The 23,332-nt window shown below is 42.2% G+C and overlaps 1 protein-coding gene across 1 annotated transcript in view; it reads right to left on the bottom strand.

Moving 5' to 3' along the window:
* Positions 1 to 23,332, bottom strand: part of Scn8a (sodium voltage-gated channel alpha subunit 8) — a 196,068-nt gene that overhangs the window by 61,919 nt on the left and 110,817 nt on the right. The window contains exons 7-11 of the mRNA XM_008840003.3: positions 14,946 to 15,167; positions 13,914 to 13,977; positions 12,435 to 12,576; positions 10,891 to 11,097; positions 9,691 to 9,981 (exon numbers count right to left, since the gene is read on the bottom strand). Coding sequence (XP_008838225.1) covers positions 9,691 to 9,981; positions 10,891 to 11,097; positions 12,435 to 12,576; positions 13,914 to 13,977; positions 14,946 to 15,167 — 926 coding nt within the window. The remainder of the gene's footprint in view (positions 1 to 9,690; positions 9,982 to 10,890; positions 11,098 to 12,434; positions 12,577 to 13,913; positions 13,978 to 14,945; positions 15,168 to 23,332) is intronic.

Here is a 23,332-nt window from a genome sequence, read left to right on the forward strand (position 1 = left end):
TTTACACCCCCGTTTCCAAAAATAACAAGCAGGCAAAACACTCATGCACATAAAAAAATAATAAAAATAAGCTGGGCATAGTGGTACACGCCTTTAATCTCAGCACTCAGGAGGCAGAGGCAGGTGGCTCTCTGTGAGTTCAAGGCCAGCCTGGTCTACACAGTGAGTTCTAGTTCCAGGTCAGCTGGGGCTATGGGGAGACCCATCTCAAAAAGACAACAAAACAAAACAACAAACCAAGACAGGGTTTCCTTGTAGCCACAGCTGGCCTGGAACTTGCTATGTAGACCAGGCTGGCCTCAAACTTACAGAGATCTGCCTGCCTCTGCATCCTGAGTGCTAGGACTAAAGGCATGTGTCACCACACCCAGCTGATTAGAATTCTTTTACTCTTAAAAGACACATGTGAGGAAGAGATATATTCAGAATATCTTACAATGGAGTTAAGGACCCTATGTTAGAGAAAACTGTTTAGGCTAATATTTTCAATTTTTTTTTTTTTTTTTTTTTTTTTTTGGCATCCCAAGGGTTTTGGGTACCTCAAGAAAATAAGTCACATAGGATGATCTAGGATGAAGGGGAAGAAAGGACCTCTCCAAAAAGGGAAATGGAAAAGGAGAAGCAGGAAGACTCTGGACCACAGGGCTGATATTAGCTACAGCTCCATGTAAGTTAAAAGTTAGGGGTTAGGCCTTAAGATGCTTTGGACACAGGACTTGGAGCAATTAAGCTAGAACTGACCTGGAAGTCTCCTCCCTAAAGAGAAGCTCTCATAGTATGAGATATCATAGAAGAGACTATGCAAGCTGCCAAGGGAAAACAAAAAACAATCAACAGTCCTACCCAGATGTAAGCCTATGAACCACAACAATGACTCAGCCCAGAAAATCTGTTAGTGCAATAGTGGTACTTTTATCTTGGGGGTACCTTGAACTTAAAGCCTGCTCAGTAGGAGATAATTCATGCATGGTACTGTAAACACAGCCAAGTACACGTGGTTGAAGAGGTCATAGATCCTAAAGAAGAATCTACCTGTCACTTTCCTAGACCAATGTAGAGTGTGTGTGTGTGTATGTGTGTATTTAAATAGGGTCTCCCTGTAGCCCCAAGGTGGCTTGGAACTGGCTATGTAGACCAGGCTGGCCTTGATCTCACAGGGTCTCCCTGTAGCTCCAAGGTGGCTTGGAACTGGCTATGTAGACCAGGCTGGCCTTGATCTCACAGAGATCCACCTGCCTGTCTCCCAAGTGCTGGAATTTAGGGTTTGTACCACCATGCCCAGCTCTCTTACTATATTCTAATTATGTATCTTTATACTTACAGACAAGTGTACTTCTCACACTCATCAGAAGCTTCTTTTTGCAATAAAAGGAGACTATTTCAAAGTTCCACAACTGGTCAAAATACAGTGACTGCGAGATACCCATCACTAAGTGATATATCTACAATGCAACTTCTATATCTAAGGCTCAGGGAACATCACAGAAGAGGGGGAGGAAAGATTGTAAAAGCCAGAGGGACAAGACACCTGCTGCTAGTTAATGCATTCTAAACATGAAAGGGAAACTGCACCAATGAAATCACCACAGTGTGGTAGTCTAACAGGAACTGCAAAGTGACAAAACCAGTTGCTACGCCAAAGTGGATGGGGGAAATTTCATGGGGTCCCACTTCAAGATGGAAGAGCTATGGGCAATCAATGGATGCTGAGGGAGGGACAATCAGTTTTCTCCAGGGTCTAGCTCCCTGAGAAGTTATCTAATCCCAGGTAGAAAGCCCTGAATACAAATATACATGAGCACCACTAAATGGACTCAGTGCATTATACATATATATGTATATTTATAAATGTATATATGAATGTACAATAAAGACAAGAAATTGAAAGGGAATGGAGGGGCGTGGGAGGAGTAGGAAGGGGGATGGAAGAAGTAGAAATAATGTACATATAATACTCATGTATGAAACTCTCAAAAAAAATGTTAGGAAGTTAGATTCCTGGAAACCACAATTGCAAAGTTTCCAAGTGCCACAGGGGGAATGCAAATTCAGTCTAAGAACTGCTGCTGTAAGAGAAAGAAGCTGGACAGGTGACTGCGAAGACAAGCCCTGCTACCCTGTGGCGCTTAGCCTTCCGTGTCAGGACTTTAGATGTTCTTTCACAATTGAAAATGGTAACAGGAGGTTTTGGCTTTAGATTTCATACTTTAACTTTCTTCTAAGATGACACTAACTGATTACTGTTTCTTGGGGGTTCATACTGTCAACAGTGCATCCATTATAAATGTTACAGAAACTTTTTTCAATAATACTTTGACATAACCCTGGAGAGGGCTGTAGGGATCATCTTTAGTACTTTTGCCCTTGTCTTGGTGGTGTTGAAAATCCCACTTCTGGCTCTGTTCTCATGGTGCTTCTGGTTCCTGTTTCTTCCTGCAATGTAGAAAGCCTCTGTCCCTAGATGGCTGCATTCTCTTTGAAGATTTCTAGTCCCAAGCATTCCACTCTCTCACCTGTGTCCTTTACTTCCTGAGTGGTCTTTTCCTGACTTAACTCTAAGTAACCCACAAGCTTCTGAGATATAAAGGAACTTCATCACTGGGGCCACCTCAAGAAAATCAAATCAGGGGCTGGGAGTACAGCCCAGTGACAGAGTTTTTGGTCAGGTTCCACAAGGCCCTGGCTTCCATCCCCAGCACCACAACAGAAAACAAGAAAAATGAAAAACGAAAAGAAATACATTGATCATGGATTATTTCCATCAACATGAAGGTGATCTCATTGTTAAACAAATGCCATGTGTTAACAACATCTCTGATCACCCAGACTTATTCTGTTCTGCTACATCTTTGCACTGGGAGGAGATGGCACACTGGTTAGACAGATTCCAGAATGTTGATGTCTTGTTTGTATGTTATAAAGGCACACACACGGCTAGCTCTTAAGTTTCCTTCTTCCATGTTGTTGATTGGTAAAGCTCCAGCTTACTACTCCTCCTGGTACATATATGCTTGGGTATCCTCACTAAAACTGATTCGCTTCCCTGAACCAGTTCTACTCAATGTGGGCAGTGGGCCTGGCATTTACAGATCAATGCTAGTACAAAACTTACTGGTTTGCAATAAAACAAGCAAAGAAATTAAGGGGAACATTTGGGAATTTTTATAGCAATTAACATTGTCATAACATCGAAGAATATGATAATTTTTCTACAAATTCATTGTTGTTACATTTTACAATAGTATCAGTTCATGAACAATTGGGAAAAAATAGAAACTTTACCATAGACAGTCTGGTAAAAAGAACTGGCTGGGAGATGGTGTCTTAAGATATAAAGACAAAAGCTAGGCAGGCTGTCATCACAGCACTCAGGAGACTGAGGCAGGAGAAACACAAGTTTATGATCAGACTAGGTTATGCAGCAAGACCTTGTCTTAAAAAAAAAAAAAAAGAAAAGAAAAAGAAAAAGAAGACAAAGACATAAAGACGTTAGCCACAAAGAACTCCTTTGAAAGAAGAGTTTCTGACTGTGTCCAAGCCAGGTGCTCAATATGGTGGAGGACTACATGGGAGGCATGAGTGCAGGAAGCGCACAGCCAGAGCCTTTATTATGTTTCCCCAGGAAGGAATGGGGCGGGGGGGCAGGTTTGAGCAAGTTCAGGACTGGAGAGTTTGAATAATGTAGGGTATATATGGACTACAGAGGTAGCATTTAGTTGTTTGGTGCCTGGCCCTGGAGTGGTTTGGGGTAGGTAAATACTGGCTTGGGTGTGAGTTAGACCAAGGCAGTAGTTGTGGCCAGGAGCTTTGGACTGGTTGATCTGCATATGAAAAGCTTCAAAAGCAAGTATGTGGGGTGGCACCAGCAGAAATGATAATAAACTCTATAGTGACACACAACCTGAGGATGTCACTGGAGAGACAGATGGACAGGACAAAACAGGGACATCTTTGGTATAGCCCACAATCTTCTTTAATACTTTCTGTCCTAAGAGAAGCATCAACAGCGTTTTACTTAACTTTCACTGTTCCCCTCATATGTCCCAGCACACAGCAGCCCTGCCTTCAGGACTTGCCTTTCTCCACTGCCAGGACACACTTTTTTCAGCATTGCAAACCTTCTGTATTCTCATTGTTCACCTCCCTGCTTCTTCCTCTGTTAACCTCCTGAACCCGCCCACAGCACTTAGGCCCTCTCTCAGGGGTTTTATGCTCAGCTTTCACAACCTTAAAAAAAAAATGCATGTGTTATCCCTCCTTTGTAACCATCTACAAGCTGCTCACAGTCACAGTGCCCTTTATACAGCTCTTGGACTGCTGTGTACATAGTAGATACAGCCAGCTTAAGCAGCTTGTATTTTCACTGTGTACTGCAAACTGGCCGTTAGCACATGCAAGTGGGTCCCTGCTCTGCTTCAAGGTGAATTTCCCTAGACTGCATCATGATTTCACTGATACTTCCTGACACATTAATCTCCACCTAAGGAAAGACATTTGAGTCATTTGACAATAAAATTAATTTTTTTCATTAAAAAATTATTTATTTAATAAAATTAATTTTATTTAATAAAATACCTATTGTGTCTCAGGAGCTCTGACTCCTGGGATTCAAAGCAGGGTTTTGAAATGAGTAGGTGGTACTTTTTGTTTTAAAAATCTTTCCTGCTAACCAATTAAGTGCTTCTGGCCCTTCTCAGATGCTCACATCATAGCTACTTAAAAAAATATGGCCTGTCTAGGTGTTTCTTGGGAAAATAGCTCTGGTGTGCTCTGGATTTGAGGGGATGGACTTTACACCCCCTGTCCCCAGATGACCTGTAGACCACCATGGGCTTACAATCAGAGGGATGTTTCACATGATACATGTGGGTGACTTTTAATGTTCTATCTCCTTTCCCTTCACTTTTCCTTTCCACTAGAGCAATGGTTCTTAAAATGTGACCCAGAGACTCTCAGTGATCCCTAAGCTCCACTTAGCTGTGCTCCCAACCAGCCAGGTAAAACCTGTTCCATGGTAATATTGAGAGGATGGCCATTTCACTACTCTTACCTTCTCACAAGCACCTATAGGGTGCTGTGGGGGGTTGACAGCTTTAATATTTGGAGATCTTGGGGTTTTAAAGATACTTTATGTCAGCATTTGGAAGATTTGTATAGCCCAGGGAACTAAAGTTTTGCAAAGGATCACTTCAGGATACCGTCATTCATGGGATAAGGGTCACAGGAACAGAGCAAAGGATTTTAGTATAATGAGCGGCACGCAGAAGCTACTGGGAGAGTTTCAGATTCCAGAGTCCAATTACACATTCAAAGTTGCCACTGCTCAGCTAAGAACAGCACAAAGGACGAGCATCCAAAATGATCTGAAAAGGCTGCAGAATCCTCCTTTTTCCAGTTCTGTATCTGCATCAAACTGCATTTGACTCAAATACTTCGAATGATATATTGCAACAGACTTAGTACACCCATCAGCAGGACTGATACCCCAGCTTGATTAACGCTCAGTTAAAGAGAATGCAAAGTGTAACCAAGCCTACTTTCTTCTCCACTATTTTCATTTTCAAAATAGTTTATTAAAAATATAATTTATTTTAATTGTATGATGGGTTTATTTACTATTTTTAAATAAATATCTTAAATACATTTTATATTAAGATAGGCTGAGATGCATTTTTTTAAAAAACTAAAAGCTCTTTGGGGGCCTCAAATACTTTTACATTTATTTATTTGTGAGTATGTGTGCACAGCTTGTGCAGTCAGCCAACTCTTTCCATCATGTGGATTCCAGGAACTGAACTCAGGTTGTCAGGTTGGCAGTAAGTGCCTTTATCCACTGGGCCATCTCAGTAGGCCCCCAATAATTTTTAAAGACACAAAGGTGTCCTAGACCATAAAGGCTTGAGAACTGCTATAAGGGAATAAATAAAATACTTCGCCAAAAAAATTAGTTTCAACATAATATGTTAAGAAATGCCAGAATCCCTGAAAACTGAGAGAAATGGGAACAGAATGGGTGGGTAAGAGATGTCAGGAGATAAGAACAGAGAGGAAACTGGCACATACCTGTACTATGCTGTGGGAAAACTGAAGGTACATTCACTGTTAAAACAACAGGAGAGATGACCACATATGAGTACATAGGTGCGAGCTACAAGGCAAAGATGGCTGGGAACACAAGTCCTTTTTTCTGGTTTTGTTTGGTTTTTCAGTCTGTTTGAGACAGGGTCTCCCTGTAGTCCCAGCTGGCCTGGAACTCACTATGTAGATCAGGCTGGCCTGGATCTCACGAAGATTCATTTGCCTCAGACTCCCAGTGCTGGGATTAAAGGGATGTGCCACCACACCTGGCCCTAGGAGCACAAGTTCTAGCTAGAGCAGATGAACTTGTGTCCGAATCTTGGCTCTAACCCTACTAGTGACATAACATGGATAAACTGGTCTCTCTAGGTCTCTGTTTCTTCAGTTACTCTTCCGAATAAAACCAAAGAAACTTCAGGAGAGCCCTAGGACAAGGACTATGACTAGCATGTGGGACACCTAAGTAAGTCTTGGCAGTCAGCCATGGCCTCTAGGAAGCTACAGTTTTGTTTTTTTTTTTTTTTCAAATGGAAAAATTAGAGGAAGTGAACATTTTCATGCAAAGCAGGACATCTCAGAACCCAGTTTTATTTTTTGAGCTAGGGAGCAATCAATGCGACTCTGTGCTACAGCTTATAGATTAATCAGAGACTATTCAACAGACAAGAGCTAGGAGCACTGAGGTATTCATTAAGGAGCTCAGTGGTGGTTCTGAAGACAAGGACAGAATCACAACAAAGCTGCAATCACATTTCCCCAGAAGAGGCCAGACTAGGAGAAATGTGATGTGAAGGTGAGACAGAGGTGGCTGTGGGCCACAACCGACCTCCTAGAGGTAATTAAATCAGATCTCTAAGAGTTCTGCATTTGATTGGCCAACAGTATCTGAATGATAACCATGGATATAAAAGTGGGCTTTAGGATGTTAAGAGAGGAGAGGATATGGAAATAAACGCATGTGGATAGGGTACACACAGGAAAGAGCCACAAGGAAGCACGACAGGGAGATGAGTGAGGACCTCTACCTGGGGGAGGGAGTCAGGGAAGGTTCTTGGCAGAAACATGTGAAGAACAACAATGATGTGGACACTTATGGACGGGACAACAGGGCATCTTAGAGCATTTCTAGAGCAAACCACAGAAGGCAGAAAACAAGTATCATATACGAGAAGCACCTCATGCTCCATTCTGGGTTAAGTGCTAGGTGCCTGCTGGGGCCCAGTGTCTGGGGACTGAACGGTAAGTTGGATCTGTATCAGGGAGGGGATGTCATGAACCTTATGAAAAAGAATCAGACAATTAGCAAACAAAATACATCTCATTAGGAAAATTCTTTCTTTTTCTTAATAACTATTCTGAACTGTCAATAGTCTCTTCGATACCCAACTCAACCTCTCAGTTCCTTTGATAAGATTTAAAAACTTCTACAATCTAGAAAAATTAGACTGTCAGGGGTCATCTTCCTGTGTACAAACACCCACCAACCCTCATCTATTCTCCTGAGGTTTCAAGGGATAATTCCTGCCAATGACTGCATCCATTTCCACAACTTCCGAGACAGTGACCCATTCCTGTTTTGCTGTGCTCCCTCTCTAATCTGACTCGTCTCTCTTTTCCCTCTCCCCTATTACAAAAATGCTTATTTTCACCTATACTCTTTCTTGTATGTATTGTTTTCTTGAGACAGGGTCTTCCTATGTAGTCCAGGTTGGCCTTGAACTTGAGATCCTCCTGCCTTGGCCTCCTGAGTGCTGGGATCACAAGCATGTGCCACTATGGCAAGCTTTCATACATACTCTTTAAAGAAGTGCAGAGGAGGAATCAATGCTTACTATCGCTATTTCAATCCATCTTCACTCTGCATTGAGGCATGCCACCACAGGTCCTCAGTGACTTTCTGTTGCCAGATCCGAGAGGCACTTCCAGTTCTAACTTACTAGGTATCTCTGTTCAATTTCAGCCACTGATCATTGCTCTGTATTCCCAACCTTTCTACTTGCAGCTTCACAAACGCACTGTTCTTAGCACCTCTGATGGCCACTCATCCATTTTCTTCCATGAGACTCCACCTCCTACTCCCATGAGTACCACCAGTCAAGTCTCTGGCCTGTGTTTTCACACCTGATAGGTTTTGAGTGATACCATCAAGCCTCATGGTTCTAGAGTTGAGTGCTCAGCTTAGGATCTCCCCCCTGACCTATAACTACTGACTGTTCTTATGCCTGAAAGACACTTGCTTATTTAAGTAACTCAATCTTGGGATGTCTAAGTTGGAATATACTTGTCTTTTAAACCTGGAACATCTTTTTTTTTTTTTTTTTTTTTGTCCCTGTGGTGCTCTTCTGTCTTCTCTACACACACACACACACACACACACACACACACACACACACACACACCTACCTGTGACTAATTTCTGTTTATCCTTTAAGCCTTATTCAGAAATTATCTTCCCCAGAAAATCTCTGCTGAAGTTGCTGGTTCTGGCACACCTCTCCAAAACACCCCTAAGTATACTTCAATTATGGAAAAATATATTATGCATATGTGTATTCTTTTAATGTATCTGGCTTCCCCGCTGTACTGTAAGCTCCCTAGGATAAGGCTGATGTTTAACCACCTCTTGATCTGTAGGACCTAGGACCATTCTTGACCCTCAGTAGACACTCCATAAATTCTCAGTACACGAACAATGAGAGTCACAAGTGAATAGCTGACAGCATAAAACAGAAAAAGAGAGGGAGAAAGACTAGAGAGACCACAGCTGAGGTAGGCCGTCCAGTTGGAGAACTCCTGAGAGGTCAATCAGAACACAAAGAAGGAGCATGAAAGAGTCTGTCAGGATGAACGAACAGAATGGCCAAAGACGTACTTGGGAGGTGAGAGATGCAAAGGCAAAAAAAGACATGGGACACACTGGCATTCCTAGTAGCGATGCTCTATTCTATACCTATACAGTCTGTGGGATTTCTTCAAAGCGGGGAATTAAATTGCCTAAAATTTTTTTTTGTGGTGTTCTTTAAAATCCAAAGGTGACGACCATGGTAAAATATCAAAGGTGATACTTACAGCAATAAAATGCTGAGTAGGTACTGAGTAGGTCAGCGTTCTCCCCTTTATTAGTTTCCTCATTTACTAAAGTTTGTTAAAAGAGGCTTTCAATAGATTATGGACTAATTTATCAGCATATTGTACAGCTACCATATGTACAATATAGCTTCAGTAATCAATGACTAGAAATTGCCATGCTCAAATAAGATGTCCTAAGGACCTCCACAATTATTACTCCTGACAATCACATGCAATACTTTAAACAGTGATGCCAGGTACTGAGCCACTAAGAGGAGAAAAGTTCTTCCTGATGTTTTGGAACTGGAGGCCTGCTAGTATGACGCAATCCTGCCTAACAAGATCATACAGCCTAAGGCTGTCTTTTACACCACAGGAGGAAAGACAGGATCAAAGAGTCCCCAAGGCTTCCAGCTAGGGGAAGGCAATGTAGAGCATGGAGAGGAAAGGCAGGTGCAGGGATGGGTCTGGGGGTTGTGTGGCCAAGTTGAGAGTAGGAAAAGCAGAATTCTTTAGGTTTATTTGGGCCAGTGCAAAGTTTACCTGATTCATGATGGAAAATTTCCTCCCTATTCTGTTATCTGGCAGCCGGAACTTTCTTCGCATGCCATCTTCTGACTCTGACTTAAACACCTTCTCAGGATCTCCTTTCTCTTCTCCTTCAGAGAGCTCCTTCTGCCTCTTCTTCTTTCTTCTGTTACGTCTTTCCTTGGCACTCTTTGAACTGAGTTTAGAAATTTCAGATGAGCTCCGTGGAGAGCCGACCCCATCTTCACCTTCTTCTTCAATGGCATCTTCTGAGACAGTGCCTGCTGAAGTGGCCATCGCAGCAGCCTAGGGAAGGGGGCAGAGCAACAGAGCAGGTCAGAAGCACTGTCTGCGGACACCCAAGTAAACCACCAAGGAACCATTTTCTCCACAGAAAGGAAGGGAGGGAGCCCAGCCTGCAGGAGGAAGCTGCCTCCACTTTCTAGATGAATTTGCATCTTGGCACACAGCCCTAAGTGATCAGAGAACCCAGTGCTGAGCATGTTGGGATTCATTCTTCTGAGTATCTCAGATAAGGACCTGGCTGCTTTCGTGGTACCAAAGGATTCCATACTGTGCAATAATGGAATGAAAGCTTAGAAGCTATATCATATATCATGGGGTCAACAAAGCAAAAATACATGTGTATTAGGAGAATCAGAGAGTTAAATATCAGAACAGTGGAATCACAAGTCTGTCTCCAAATTTTATTTTAATTTTCTGTATCTTCTGTTTGTTTATTTTGAGAAAGGGTCTCCCTGTAGTCCCAGCTGGCCTGGAACTCACTATGTAGACCAGGCTGGCCTCGAACTCACAGAGATCCACTTAGCCCTCATATCTTCTTTTTAATTAGAAATAATATTCTATGGCCAGAGAATCCATCAAGAAGATCCTAATATTTTTCTCAACCAAAAAGTGGCTACGTTTGGGACTGGGGATCTAGCTCAGTAATAAGAGTACTTGTGCCTAGGATACACAAAGTTGGGCTTAATCTCCAGCACCAAATAAATAAGCAAACAAACCAACAAATTAATGAAAGGCTATGCTTAAATGAAACACTATATAAACTACTCAACTTTTTCTTCCTAGTCATCATAGAAGTTGAACACTGAAGGGCTGAAATACATAATAAAAGATCAACTGCAATGGCAGTTAGCTGGAGCCTTGGTGACCATGATCTGGACGAAGGCCTGCTGCAAGGAATCAGCCACCAACCTGTGCCTCCTCCTGCTGCTTCTTAAGCTGCTCCAGCATTGCCTTGAACTCAGCCTCTTTTTGCTCTGCCTCTTCCAGTGTTGCCTGATTCTGCTCCTCATATGCCATGGCCACCACGGCCAAGATCAAGTTCACCAAATAGAAAGAACCCACAAAGATGACCAGGACAAAGAAGATCATGTATGTTTTCCCAGCTGCTCGTAAGGTCTGTAAGGACAAAGGCTGTTCCCTCAGTTACTTGCATCAATGAAGCAGGATGGAAACACTTCATGAGTCTAGTGCCTTGGTAGGAACACCACTTGCAGTCTGAATAGGACAGTGCTCACTGTATGATAATTCTTGTTATAGAACCTGAGCGTCCCAGCAGCTGAATGTCTTTCAAATGCTTAACTCTCACCCTCCATTGTGAGAAAAAAATATTCATAGAAAAATACTTGATTTTTTTAATGTAATATTTTTATTCATTCCCTGAGGATTTCATACATGGGCATAATATATTTGTAATGTAGTCACCACTCACCCCCAACTTCCCCAACTCCTTATCTAAGGCTTTTTTTCCCTAGACGTTTAGTTAGGTACTTTACATTTTCTGCAGGGCACAAGTGAAGGTAACCGGGGCTGCAGAAGAGGAATAGAAAAATGACAGAAAACCTCTTGGTACCTGGGAGTGGGAGAGGTCCAACAATAGGGCCAGTGTGCCTCGGACCACGTACACAGTCAAGACCTTAGCTGGCCATCAAGAGAAGGTCTCACGATGTGGTCCTGGCTGGCCTAGAACTTGCTGTGTAGATGAGACTGACCTCAAACTTGCAGCGATCCTCCTGCTTCTGCCTCTTGAGTGCTAGAATCACAGGCCTGCATCACCAGGCCTGGCTCATCTTTATTCCTTCAGTTAACAAGTATTTAATGAATTTAGTGCCAATCACAAATTTTTTATGAAGTAGATTCAAACCTGAGGGCATTCTAGTTCAACATTAAACATTGGTCTAGGGATTTGAACTAGAAGCTTCCCTTAAAGATTTTCCTTCATGCAAGATGAAGCATGTTTCTTATTCTCTAACTAACTGGTATCATCAAATACCAGAGTGAAAGAGAAAGCAATGGATTGTCATGAAATTTAACTTGGCAATTAGCCACACTAACTTCCCCATTGCAACCTGTAAAATTACAGGACACCCAAAATTATCAGTGTGGCCAAATGAAATGGCTACTGGCCTCATTTAATACACACAGCTTGCTGGAAAAAACTCCAAAAGGAAATACACTGCAGATGGTGAGACAAGAGAAAGTAAGTAGGGCAGCAAATTCCCAACCCAGTCTAAGGCTGTCAAGACTGCAAGCTTCTAAGTTGTCCATGACTAAGCATTCAAGACACAGGGCTGAGCGCTAGGCAAATTCACTTATACTGTAAGCCAGCTGACTATGGGAAATGCCATCTTCAGATTCTGTTTAAAATGTTCATGAAAGGTCTCTCACACAGAAAGTCTCCAACTCCACATAGCTTCATGCCAACTCTATCATAAAGAAAAAGAGGTATTACTTACCAACTGATACAAGTTTTCCCAATAGTCCTGGGTCATAAGGCGAAATAATGCCAGGAAGGCCCAGCTGAAAGTGTCAAAGCTTGTGTAACCATAGTTGGGGTTCCTTCCTGCTTTCATACACTGGTATCCCTCTGGGCATTGCCTGAAGAAAGAAAGGGACACCACTGGGATGGGATGTAGCTCGGTGGAAGAGCACTAGTATAGTAAGCACAGTCCCTGGGTTTGATTCCTGGCAACACACATTCACTCAGAAAGGAGGTTCAGGATTTTTCAACCTAATTCTACCCAGTCATGACCTTGGAGATAATAAATAACTCAAACCCATTTATTCTATGACTTTGGAGATAAAAAGAGCCATGTATATATACAGCCAGGACAACAAATTCGGAAGAAAAATAAACACAAAGAAAAGGGGGAATCAGAATTAGCTGGCTGTTCTTTTAGAAATGCAGAGTGCTACGTCCTACTCAAAACTTAGGCACTGAACACTCTGGAGATAGGAATCTATGGATCTGCATTTTAAAGAGATATGCCAGGTGGTTTTACGCATGCCAAAGCATGAGAACCACTGTCTTGGATCCATATCAACGTACAACTCAATCGCATTTAACTTAGCTCCATCGTAGATGACAGGTATTTAGAGGTCGTCTTTGTTCTCTGTGTTCTGTCCACTCTTGCTGTGATAACCTGAGTCTAGAGATTTCAGTGGCCTGAATTACACAAGGTCTTCTGCCTTTTGACTCATCTGATATCTCTTTTGATGTAATTTCTAGTATCTACTTCAATATAGTATTTAGCTGGATTTCTAATTATCATGGTCACATTAAAACACCAGATCCTAGGGGATCACTATACTTTAAGTGACCATCCTATATTTGAATAGCCCTATGCTTACAAAGTACCTCCATGTATGTTATTTAACTGGCTTCTTACAGTAACCTTGCAAGGAAGAGAGAGCATAGCTTATTGAATCTATTTCATGGATGAGGAAATTGAGGCTTGGCTAGATTAAATGGCTCAGCAAAGGGCTTAGAGCTAGAAGTAGAATTAGGACTTGAATCTTGTGTTGTTACTATCCTTCCCCCATACTGTCAGATCTAGTACATTCTGGGCCATCTTTGGATGCTAAAGTCTCACCAAGACAGTGTCCTTGTTTCATATTGTATTAACTGTGTTAAGATAGGATGAGAGAATCTGCAAGAGGAAGGTAAGCTATTTGGTGTTACAGATTTCCTCCTGGTCTTTTTACATCTTTGATTTTAGCTTAAGACTACAGGCACATTTACCTACTAGTGAAATGTCAACTTTGGACAGAAAAATATGAAACAGAAAGAAAATCTGAGTCAGCAATAGGTCAGACCCAATTGTGGGGTCCATTATGTGAACACAAAGAAAAGTGAAAATACTGCCCATTTTGATCCCACTAATAATAGGCACATTATTTTAAGGAAGGAGAACAAAATTAGGTGAGCTACTTACCCAGCATCAGAACTGTTCCCACAGAGTAAAGGTTCTAGCATGCCAGGAACCGTGTAAAAATTTGCTAGAAAAGTTCGAAGAGGCAGGAAATGAATAGGCAGAATTCAGAGAATGAGAGAATAAGGTTATATTGTCCCTTACTCGCCCCAGCAGAAGCAGCTATTGATCTTTAGCTCATATAAATCTTTCCCAACAGCAGTGAAAGCTGATGAGAATTCCTTCCTTAATGATTTTCTTATATACATTTACAAACTTGAAGTACTATCCTATACCCTCTGATGGAATACTCTCTTCACAGGCACCTGACTTCCCAGGCTCTGGTATTTGAAAGGGTCTAAAGTAAGTTTCTGAGTTCTTCATCCCTTTGTATAACTCTATCCTTTTATCCTTGTAACATTTTTATCAAGATGTTCTAAAACTTCTCACTAGTCATTAGTTATCATGTCCTACTTTAAATCAGAAGGCTCTGCCTCTGAGATCTCCTTTGCAATGGTAGCTACTTAATTGATTTTATTTCTCTGGAGTGACTAATGGTGATTTTTTTGTTAATAGAAATATCATTGCACCAAATTTTCATTAATGCAAGACCCCAGTGCTTTAGTTCCTCAAATGAATTACTGAAGCTCCCTAACTGTAGAAAGAGCAAATGATGTGTAAGAAATTGCCTGACTCCCTAGACAGGATCGATTACAAAGGTCGGTCTGACTAGTACTAAAAAACTTGGGTTCCATAAGCATATTCTGGACTAAATTTTTAAATATTTCAGATAAGCCAGCAAAGGAAACAATTTTTTATCAAGCTTCTAAGCATGAACATTAAAGCAAACATTTAGGGGGACATATGAAGCCACTCTAAGGGTTCAGTTGGTTTCCAAGGGTTGGGATTCGAGGCTTCCAGACCCTTCCTGCCTGCCTTGGGGAACAGCTGCCCGTGGCTACTTCTGGTAGTGCTGCTTCGCCTTTCTGGGCAGGACTACTTTTTACAGCCCAGGGGTGATCAAGCTTTTATTCTAGCTGTGGAGGGACCACCTACTTTTATTGTTGATATACTCCTCCCAGTCAAAGCCTTTGGTTCCATTTTCAAGATAGCTCTCATTGAAGTTTATGGGCCACACAACACACTTGTTTCGCAGGTTTCCCATGAACAGCTGCAGGCCGATCAGGGCAAAAACACTCAGGCAGAACACGGTCAAGATCATCACATCCGACAGCTTCTTCACAGACTGGATGAGGGCGCCCACAATTGTCTTCAGGCCTGAGGATACAGAGCCCCCAGAACCAGAGTCATCTCAAAGCCCTTCCTACTTGCCCCAGCCTCCCCCTTTTGGCCCTAGCTTCTACCTCTCCCCTTTGAAATACAGCCACTGCATCTTGACACGAGAACGAGTCATCAGAATTACCAGTTTCCTGAAGTGTTCATTTTTAAGCCAATAATCTTTAAAAGTCAAAAGGAAGCCTTTTCCAACAGCATTGACTTTCTCCCTGGACTTCCTTTCTTGTCTCAGATCAAAATGAGCCAGGCTGTGTCTCCCCAGGGCCTTCGCACATGCTGTTCCCTCTGCCTAGATGCTCCCTTCCTCCCCATGCCTCACCTGCGAAACTCCTTCTCACCCCTCTGGTCTCAGTGTAATTCCTTCCTCCAGAAGCCCTCCTCTGCCTTCCCAACACTTCTCCCTCTCTCACCACGGTTATTTTTAGCAGCACCTTAAACTTTCCTCTGTACTATTTGTCATAGTTCTACTTCACGTTCTGTGCGTCTTGTCCACAGCTGTACCTATACTGCCTAACTTACAGTAAATATTTGTTGAATAAACAAATGAAAATAAATTCAGGAATGAAGGAGACTTCCAGGTTAGAAAGAGAACCACTTGATAGTTTACAAGTATAAGAAGCAGGAGGGTACAAGAAGATTTTCTTAAGGGCTCTGGAAATCACAATATATTAAAAAGGTTAATTATTGCCAATCCAGTATTTAGTTTAAAAATATACTTCCATTTAAAAATATACTTTCTCTGTATCACATACATGTACTGCTTGTTACAGTGATCTTTCTTTATGTCTGAAAAAAAACCCCAAAATATTTCTAACCCATTTTAATTTGGTTTTATTTTATTTGATTATTTTATTTTTGTGGTTGGTGCCTGAGATTGAACACAAAGCTTCACACAAGCTAGGCACATGCTTAACCACTGAGCTATATTAAGCCAGTCCTAACGTGAGGTTTTAAATGGAAGCCACTTGGTTCAAATTGAAACCTGAAGAAGGTAATTTCTGAATGACATATGGAGGGCTTGGTTATTAGGAGATACAGAAAATATTATCATAGGTTCATGCTGCTTGGGTCAATGAGGCTATGAACGACTCTCCTTAGCATGCCCAACATCACCTACCATAGGACATGACCCACAAAGCAATGACACCCTGGAGCATACCAGGATGAGCAAAGGCAGTCCCTGAGCCTTGACACACAGGCCTCAGGAAGGTTCTCAACAACTCTGAAGGCAAGAATACAAGTCTCACACGCTAGGAAAGCCTTGTCTTGGCTTTGCTGGACATGGTTGATTGGATCATCACTAATCCTAATCAAGAGATGCCACGTACATGCAGCACCTGAACACTGAAAATAACCCCCATGGACTCTGAGTTTTTTCACTTCCATTTTATTTTTTAAAAATATTTTATTTATTATTTTTATTTCATGTATATGAGTGTATTCCCTGCATGTATACAAGTGTGCCCCTGTCATGCGAAGGCTGCAGAAGTCAGAAGAGGGCATCGGATCCAGTTGTTGGCTACCATGTGGATGCTGGGAACTGAACCCAAGTCCTCTGCAAGAGCAGCTGGTGTTCTAAACCACTGAGCCATCTCTCTAGCCCCTTTTTATTCACTTTTAAAATGGAAATATTAAGCCAGGAGTGGTGATGCACACCTTCAATCCCAGCGCTTGGGGGAGACAGGGGCAGGTGGATCTCTGTGAATTCAAGGCCAGCCTGGTCTACATAGTGAGATCCAGGCCAGCCAAGACTATAAGACCCTGTCTCAAAAACAAAACAAAACAAAACAAAACAAAACAAAATTAAGATGGAGATACTTTAGATGAGGCTACAGCTCTGTGGTAGAACATTTGCCTAGCATAGGCAGTGCCTAGGTCTCATCTCCAACATCACCAAAGATAAATAAGTGAAGATTATCACAGTCTGAATATCAGACTGTTGTGAAGATTGAGCATGTTTCATATAACATACTTAACAAAGCACCTTGTTTGGTGAATGAGTTAAATATTAACTATTACTGTCTGAGCTTGTTTACTCATCTAAAATGATTTTCAATACCAGCTACACTGAATTATCATGTCATTTAAATAAGATAATAAACATTCAAATATTCAAAACAGTGCCTGATGCATAGCTGACATTCAGTACTTGTCACTTGTTATTATTTTATATTTATTGCCCTCCTCAAAGGGTCCTGGCTGGGATAATGCCACTGCTCATAGCTAACCCAGTATGAAGATGGTGGTATGCACATGGCTCTAGCTTTTTTTGGGGGGTGGGTATTTTGCAAGTGACTACCTAGAATGTTCAAAGTGAAGCTCAACAGAACTCAACAGGAGCAGTAGATACAGTGCCTAGTCTAGGATCTGGCACAAAGCAGGCACTTCACAAATGAATAGTAAATGAATGAGAAATTTCTCTCTTCTTAAAGGGAGCCAAGAGGTGTTAAAGAGAAAGAGCTAGGAGTTAGAGTGCAGCGCCGACGCCTGAGTGTCCTCACAGCATGGCCTCCCTGGAGGCTAAGACACCAAGGAGATGAGAAGCTTGCATGAGCTCCAAGAGACAAGACGTTTCCACTCAGATTCCTTTTCTTCTTGTAGGACTGCACAGGAAGAGCAGTAGACTGGGTGCCAGAGAGCTCACTGCACAGCACTGGGCTGCAGGGAGGAGCTAAAGAATCATCTCTACAAGTCTTTAAAAACAGGGCAGAGATGTTGGTTTGAGATTCAGGAACTGAAATGTCCAACTGTCCTTTATGCCAAGGCATGTGATCACACAGCTAGATACAAGTAGAGGCAGCCATCAAGTGCAATGTCCCAGCGTTAAGACGCTTATGTCTAGGGCTGAAGAGATGGCTCAGTGGTTAAGAGCACTGGCTGCTCTTACAAAGAACCCTGTCTCGATTTCCAGTACCCACATAGCAGTTAACAACTGTCTATAACTCCAGTTTCAGGGGATCCGACACCCTCTTCTGACTTCTGAGGGCACTGCATGACACAGGTGCACCTACCTACATGCAGGCAATATACTCACATACATAAAATAAAAATAATAAATAAAGCCGGGCATGATGGCACACGCCTTTGATCCCAGCACTTGGGAGGCAGAGGCAGGCAGATCTCTGTGAGTTCAAGGCCAGCCTGGTCTACATAGTGAGTTCCAGGACAGCTGGGGTTACAGGGAGACCCTGTCTCAAAAAGACTAAAAAAAAAAAAATTTTTTTTTAAAGAAATTTATTCTATACCACTTCTAAAGAACGGTATATTTTGCCTGGGTTGGGACTGGCCTATAACTGGCCAACAATAAAATTGTGGGCATCTAAACTATTCGGATCTGCTGTTTTCAGAACTGAAGAGTGATTTAAATAGAGTACTTAGGTGAGTCACTGAAGAATGCTGCCATGTTTCTTTTCCTGGACCTTTTGATGAAAAGCTTATACAGCTACTTTTCCTGAATGCATCACATAAACATGCATCTGAACACCACACGATCATTTAATGCCTTAGCATTACTTTTTAACTAAATTGAAAAGTGTGCTGTCATATTAGCAAAAAGGGTATAAAACTATGAAATATATAAAACAAATGGGCTTGTTATAAATAAACAAATAAATAAATAAATAAATAATTCAATTTTGCCATGAATCTGACTTAATTCTCCTGGTTGGAAACTCTTTGACTACTTCCAGGTCTGAATAACAAGAAATTCTAGGCCATGAGCTTGAACTATGCCCGGTCCCTAAGGGTGTGCTCTTAGCAACTTTGTGCAAGGTGACTCTCTGAGCAGTTACAGATGTCAAGATGGACATCTGACCTAAATCCAGAGCCTTTGCTATAGGGATTGAGAACAAGAGAGAGCTAGCTCATCATGTGGAAGAAATATTAATATATAAATCTGAGAGCTAGCCAGTGTCTATATTGTGTCATTATATTAAAATGTGCCAGAGAAGTAAAGGAATTTAGTACTCAAAGAAAGAGTAGAAATAGGCACATGGAGAGCAGAGAGGTGGAAACCAAACATTCTCTGTCCCTAGGCCTTTCTGACTCTGTACTCGGCTTCCTTTCTGCTGGCCTCTAGAGGTCCAAGACTGTACCAGCCTTGACCTTCCAGTACTCCTATGTCCTCTCACTTGCACCCAGAGATGCAATGCCCCAGCCTGGCCCTCATCCCTTCTTAGAGATGGGCCCAAATCCTCACAAGAGGTGGCTTACCATCTCTTTTCCATCAGCCAGATGTCACTGTTGAAGAAATCTGGAAACAAGTGTCCACAAAGCTAAAAAAAAAAATTTCCTCAAGTGTTTTGACATCCGAAGCTTACAGCATCTTGTTGGTGAGAGTTTGTTTAGCTTTCAAAAAGTTTAAAGTGCAAACGTAGTTGGAAATGGCATTCAGCTGTATACTTCACAGAGGCTCAGAGAAACAAATCTTAATTAGGCAAGAGTAATGACTAAATAACATTAAGGGCAGTCATTTACCAAGTATACTTTCCAAGATTCTCATCCAGATCCAAAAAGAAATTAGCAGGTGGCACAGGAGAAAGGAAGGCAATGTGGCATGAGTGCAGGTAAAGAAGACGCGATTACACCGAATGCAGTCACTGAACTGCTGCGGTACGTGGATCTCACTGAGACTTCTTCCTTCCACTAGGGCTCATAACAGAACCACCATATCTGCAGACACAGCAATGGCAATTTACAGTGATGTACCATCAATACATCTGCTAAGTTCCAGCTCTACGATGCAGTGGCTACGGTGGAATTTGTGACCTGACACATACAAGGATGGAGAGTGGTATTGCTCTGGTGTGAAGGAAAGGTGTGTTGTTTTTTTTGTTTTTTAGTTTTTTATTTTATGTGTACACGTGTATTGCCTGCATGTAGGTAAGTGTACCCGTGTTGTGCAGTGCCCTCGGAGGTCAGAAGAGGCTGTCGGACCCCCTGGGAATGGAGTTTTGGACAGTTGTTAGCTGTCATGTGAGTGCTAGGATTCGAACCCAGGTCTTCTGCAAAGAACAACCAGTGTTCTTAACCGCTGAGCCATCTCTCCAGCCCTGTCTTGCTTCTTCTGTTGGCTCACAACACCACATGCCAGAACAAGCAAGACACTGACTGAAAACTGATTATCGAAAACAGAGCAGAACACTCCTTCACACGACTCCTACACAACAGAGTGTGCAACAGAAGCCATGTGGGGGCATTTGGACAGCAAGAACTCTTGAGGCTAATATTAACTAGTACTGGCACGTGCCTCAGTAGAAGTTAATACTTACTACAGATCTGAAAAGACAGCTGTGCCCAAGGTATGAAAGGTCAGCTACCAGAGAGGAGGCTGGGTATTTTAGGAATTTGGAGAAGCAGGAGAAGCTGGCGCTGCAGGATTCCACTCCACTCTATGTCCAAAAGCACCTTTGATCCTCCTGTCACCTTACGTAATACCCACAATCCCTTGAACAAATGAACAAAGCCAGCTTATGTGTTATGTCCAGAGAAATCAACCATGCATATTGGGATCAAAATCTTCTACTGTTGTGATGGTCCAATTATAAATAATATAAATATATAAATATTCATATTCATATTCCTCAGTTTGTAGCCCAGGTTGAGGAACTTAAGTGATCTGTAGCAATATGAGCTAATTCTCTTTACAAAATTAATACTGGAGCAGCTCTTAGCAGCAGTCACAAGCAGTTTCCAGCCCAGGGAAAAGAAGAGCTCCCCAGTTCCGAGTCTGGCCAGGGCCCAGACAAGTCCCAGGGGGCAGATCAGAGTCCTGTTAATTTTCCTGCTGCAAATGCAAGCCTTGAAATGTCAATTCTCTGAAGTCTTTTTCCACTTAGGACCATTATTAAATTTTATCAGGTGTGGTGGCACACGCCTTTAATCCCAGCACTCAGAAGGCAGAGGCAGGAGCATCTCTGTGATATTGAGCCCAGCCTAATCTACATAGTGAGTTCCAGGCCAGCTGGGGCTACAGGGAGACCCTGTCTAAAAAAAAAATTAGTTATGTTTCCCTAATAAGCAATGTAGAAGGGACAGAAGCGCAAAGGAGCAAAATTAAAACTAGCACACTTAAAAAGAAGTAACAGGTGACTATGGTCTAAAACATCCTTTTCTATCTTCCTCCACCAGACAGAAAAAAATGCTACCTTTGCAAAGTATACATTTGAAGAAAATGCTCTTTGTGAGTGCTGGAGCAGAGAGGAGAAGAGCCCATCGTTTGTTCTGCTTCCTACCCGATCTCATTGGTCAGAAGTAAAAGACACAGAAATGAAAGCAAGAGAAAAGTGATCAAGAAAGGACGAACTGGCGAGCAGTGGGCAGGGGAGCCACTGGCATGGTGCAAAAAGGAACTGACAAGCACAGATCGCCAAGCTCCACTTCTGGTGATGCCGTAAGTGCTGCTCCCCAAGAGAAGCAGGAGAAGCTCTCTGAAATGCCTGTCTTTTGTTCAGACATCTGTCCCATGTCGTATGATCAAAGCACACAGAGATAAAACTTCTGATGAAGCCACAAAGAAGTTTACTTTTCTCCATAGGCCCCAGATGAATGAAGAGTGAAAACAAAGTTTTCAGACATGAATTTCCATGCAGAATAATTCCGTGTCAAGTTGAACCTCACCAATTCTGGGCCAAAGAAAATGACTCTTTCAGCGTAAAGTATACATGCACTGCTCTCCAAGATGGTTTTGCCTTTGAAGCAAAATCAAACCAACCATCCAACCAACCAAACAAATGAGAAACAACCCTCAAGCAACTTGTATCCAGGTCTTCAGACAGAAAATAAAAAGGGAGAAAATAAAATGTGAGTTTTGTCTCTTCTAAGCAACATGGAGCCTCCAATGGCAAAACATTTCTGATACCAAAGGCTGGAGTGAACCTTCTTCCTCTCTAATCTTCTAGAATCCTGTCAGACCTCACAGCACTGGCCCACAGGGAACGGGCTGAAGTCTCTAGGAGAGCAATTCTGCTGTAGGGAGTTGAGAACTGGAGACTGCTGTGGGAGTTGCAGACTCTGTATCAGCTCCATGGGTGCTCTCTGAGATAGTTAACCTTGACTGCTAACTTGGCAAGATTTAGAATCACCTAAGACAAATTGCTGTGTGTCTATGAGGATGCTCAGGGAGTAACTGAGGTGGGAAAACCCATCCTGGGTATGGGTGGCACCAGTCCATGGACTGGGGTCGTGGACTAAGAAAGGAGGAAATCAGTGGCACACCAGTGTTTATCTGTTTGCTGACTGTGAACCTGTATGACCACTTACCTCATGCTCCTGCCGCCATGCCTTCCCACCACAATGAGACAATATAAACCCTTATTTCCTTAAATTGCTTTTGTCAGGTATTTTGAACTAGAAAGAAAAGTAACTAACACACTCTTGTTTCCCTTCTATAGTTTTGGCAGTTTTGGCAAAAGCCTATAATCCAAATTATAAACAGGAGCATGGAGAGCAAGCACAATTTCATTAACGTGGTATACAGGATTTGGGTTTTACTGAGGAGCACTATGTCCCAGATCTACAACCTGGAATCAAAATAACTGATTTTTCATCAAGAGATGGACCCAGAGCCAATGATGCACACATAGTGCTCCCACCTGGAAGGAAACTTGGGTAACTTACAGGTAGGAATAGGACACCAGCCCTCTGGGGAATGACAGAGACGTTTAGAACAGGAGGCTCTCCATGAGGAGATGCCAACAGCCGAGTTTCTCTTACTAACTCTTAACAGTGAGAATGGAGAGCAAAAGGATTGGAATTGGAAGTCACACTTGAATGGGAAACTTCTTACTGACAGTGATCTTTACTCCTTTTACTGTCTTTAACGTTAGTTTCCATCCCAGCTAGCTTCCCAAAGCCAGCTCAGTTGGGGGTGCTTCCAGAAGTAGGAATTTGAGAATCTATTTCAAATTGTGAGCTGATGTCCAAATCTTGATACAAACCTTTTGTTGGGCTTAGGTTTCTTTTTTGTAATAGTAGCTGCCTCTAGTACAATCACTGAAGCTGTACTGTTGTGGGCCACACACTGTAACAGACACTACATATTTATACACACACATGTATGGCTAGAGTATTAAGTAAACTGGTATCAGGCAAGAATTACTTTGCATAAATGTCCTGGTCAAAAGTCAACCCTACAGCAGAGACAAAAA

The sequence above is a fragment of the Nannospalax galili genome, unplaced genomic scaffold (genome assembly GCF_000622305.1).
Source record: "Nannospalax galili isolate Female #2095 unplaced genomic scaffold, S.galili_v1.0 scaffold979, whole genome shotgun sequence".
Classification (NCBI taxonomy): Eukaryota; Metazoa; Chordata; class Mammalia; order Rodentia; family Spalacidae; genus Nannospalax; species Nannospalax galili.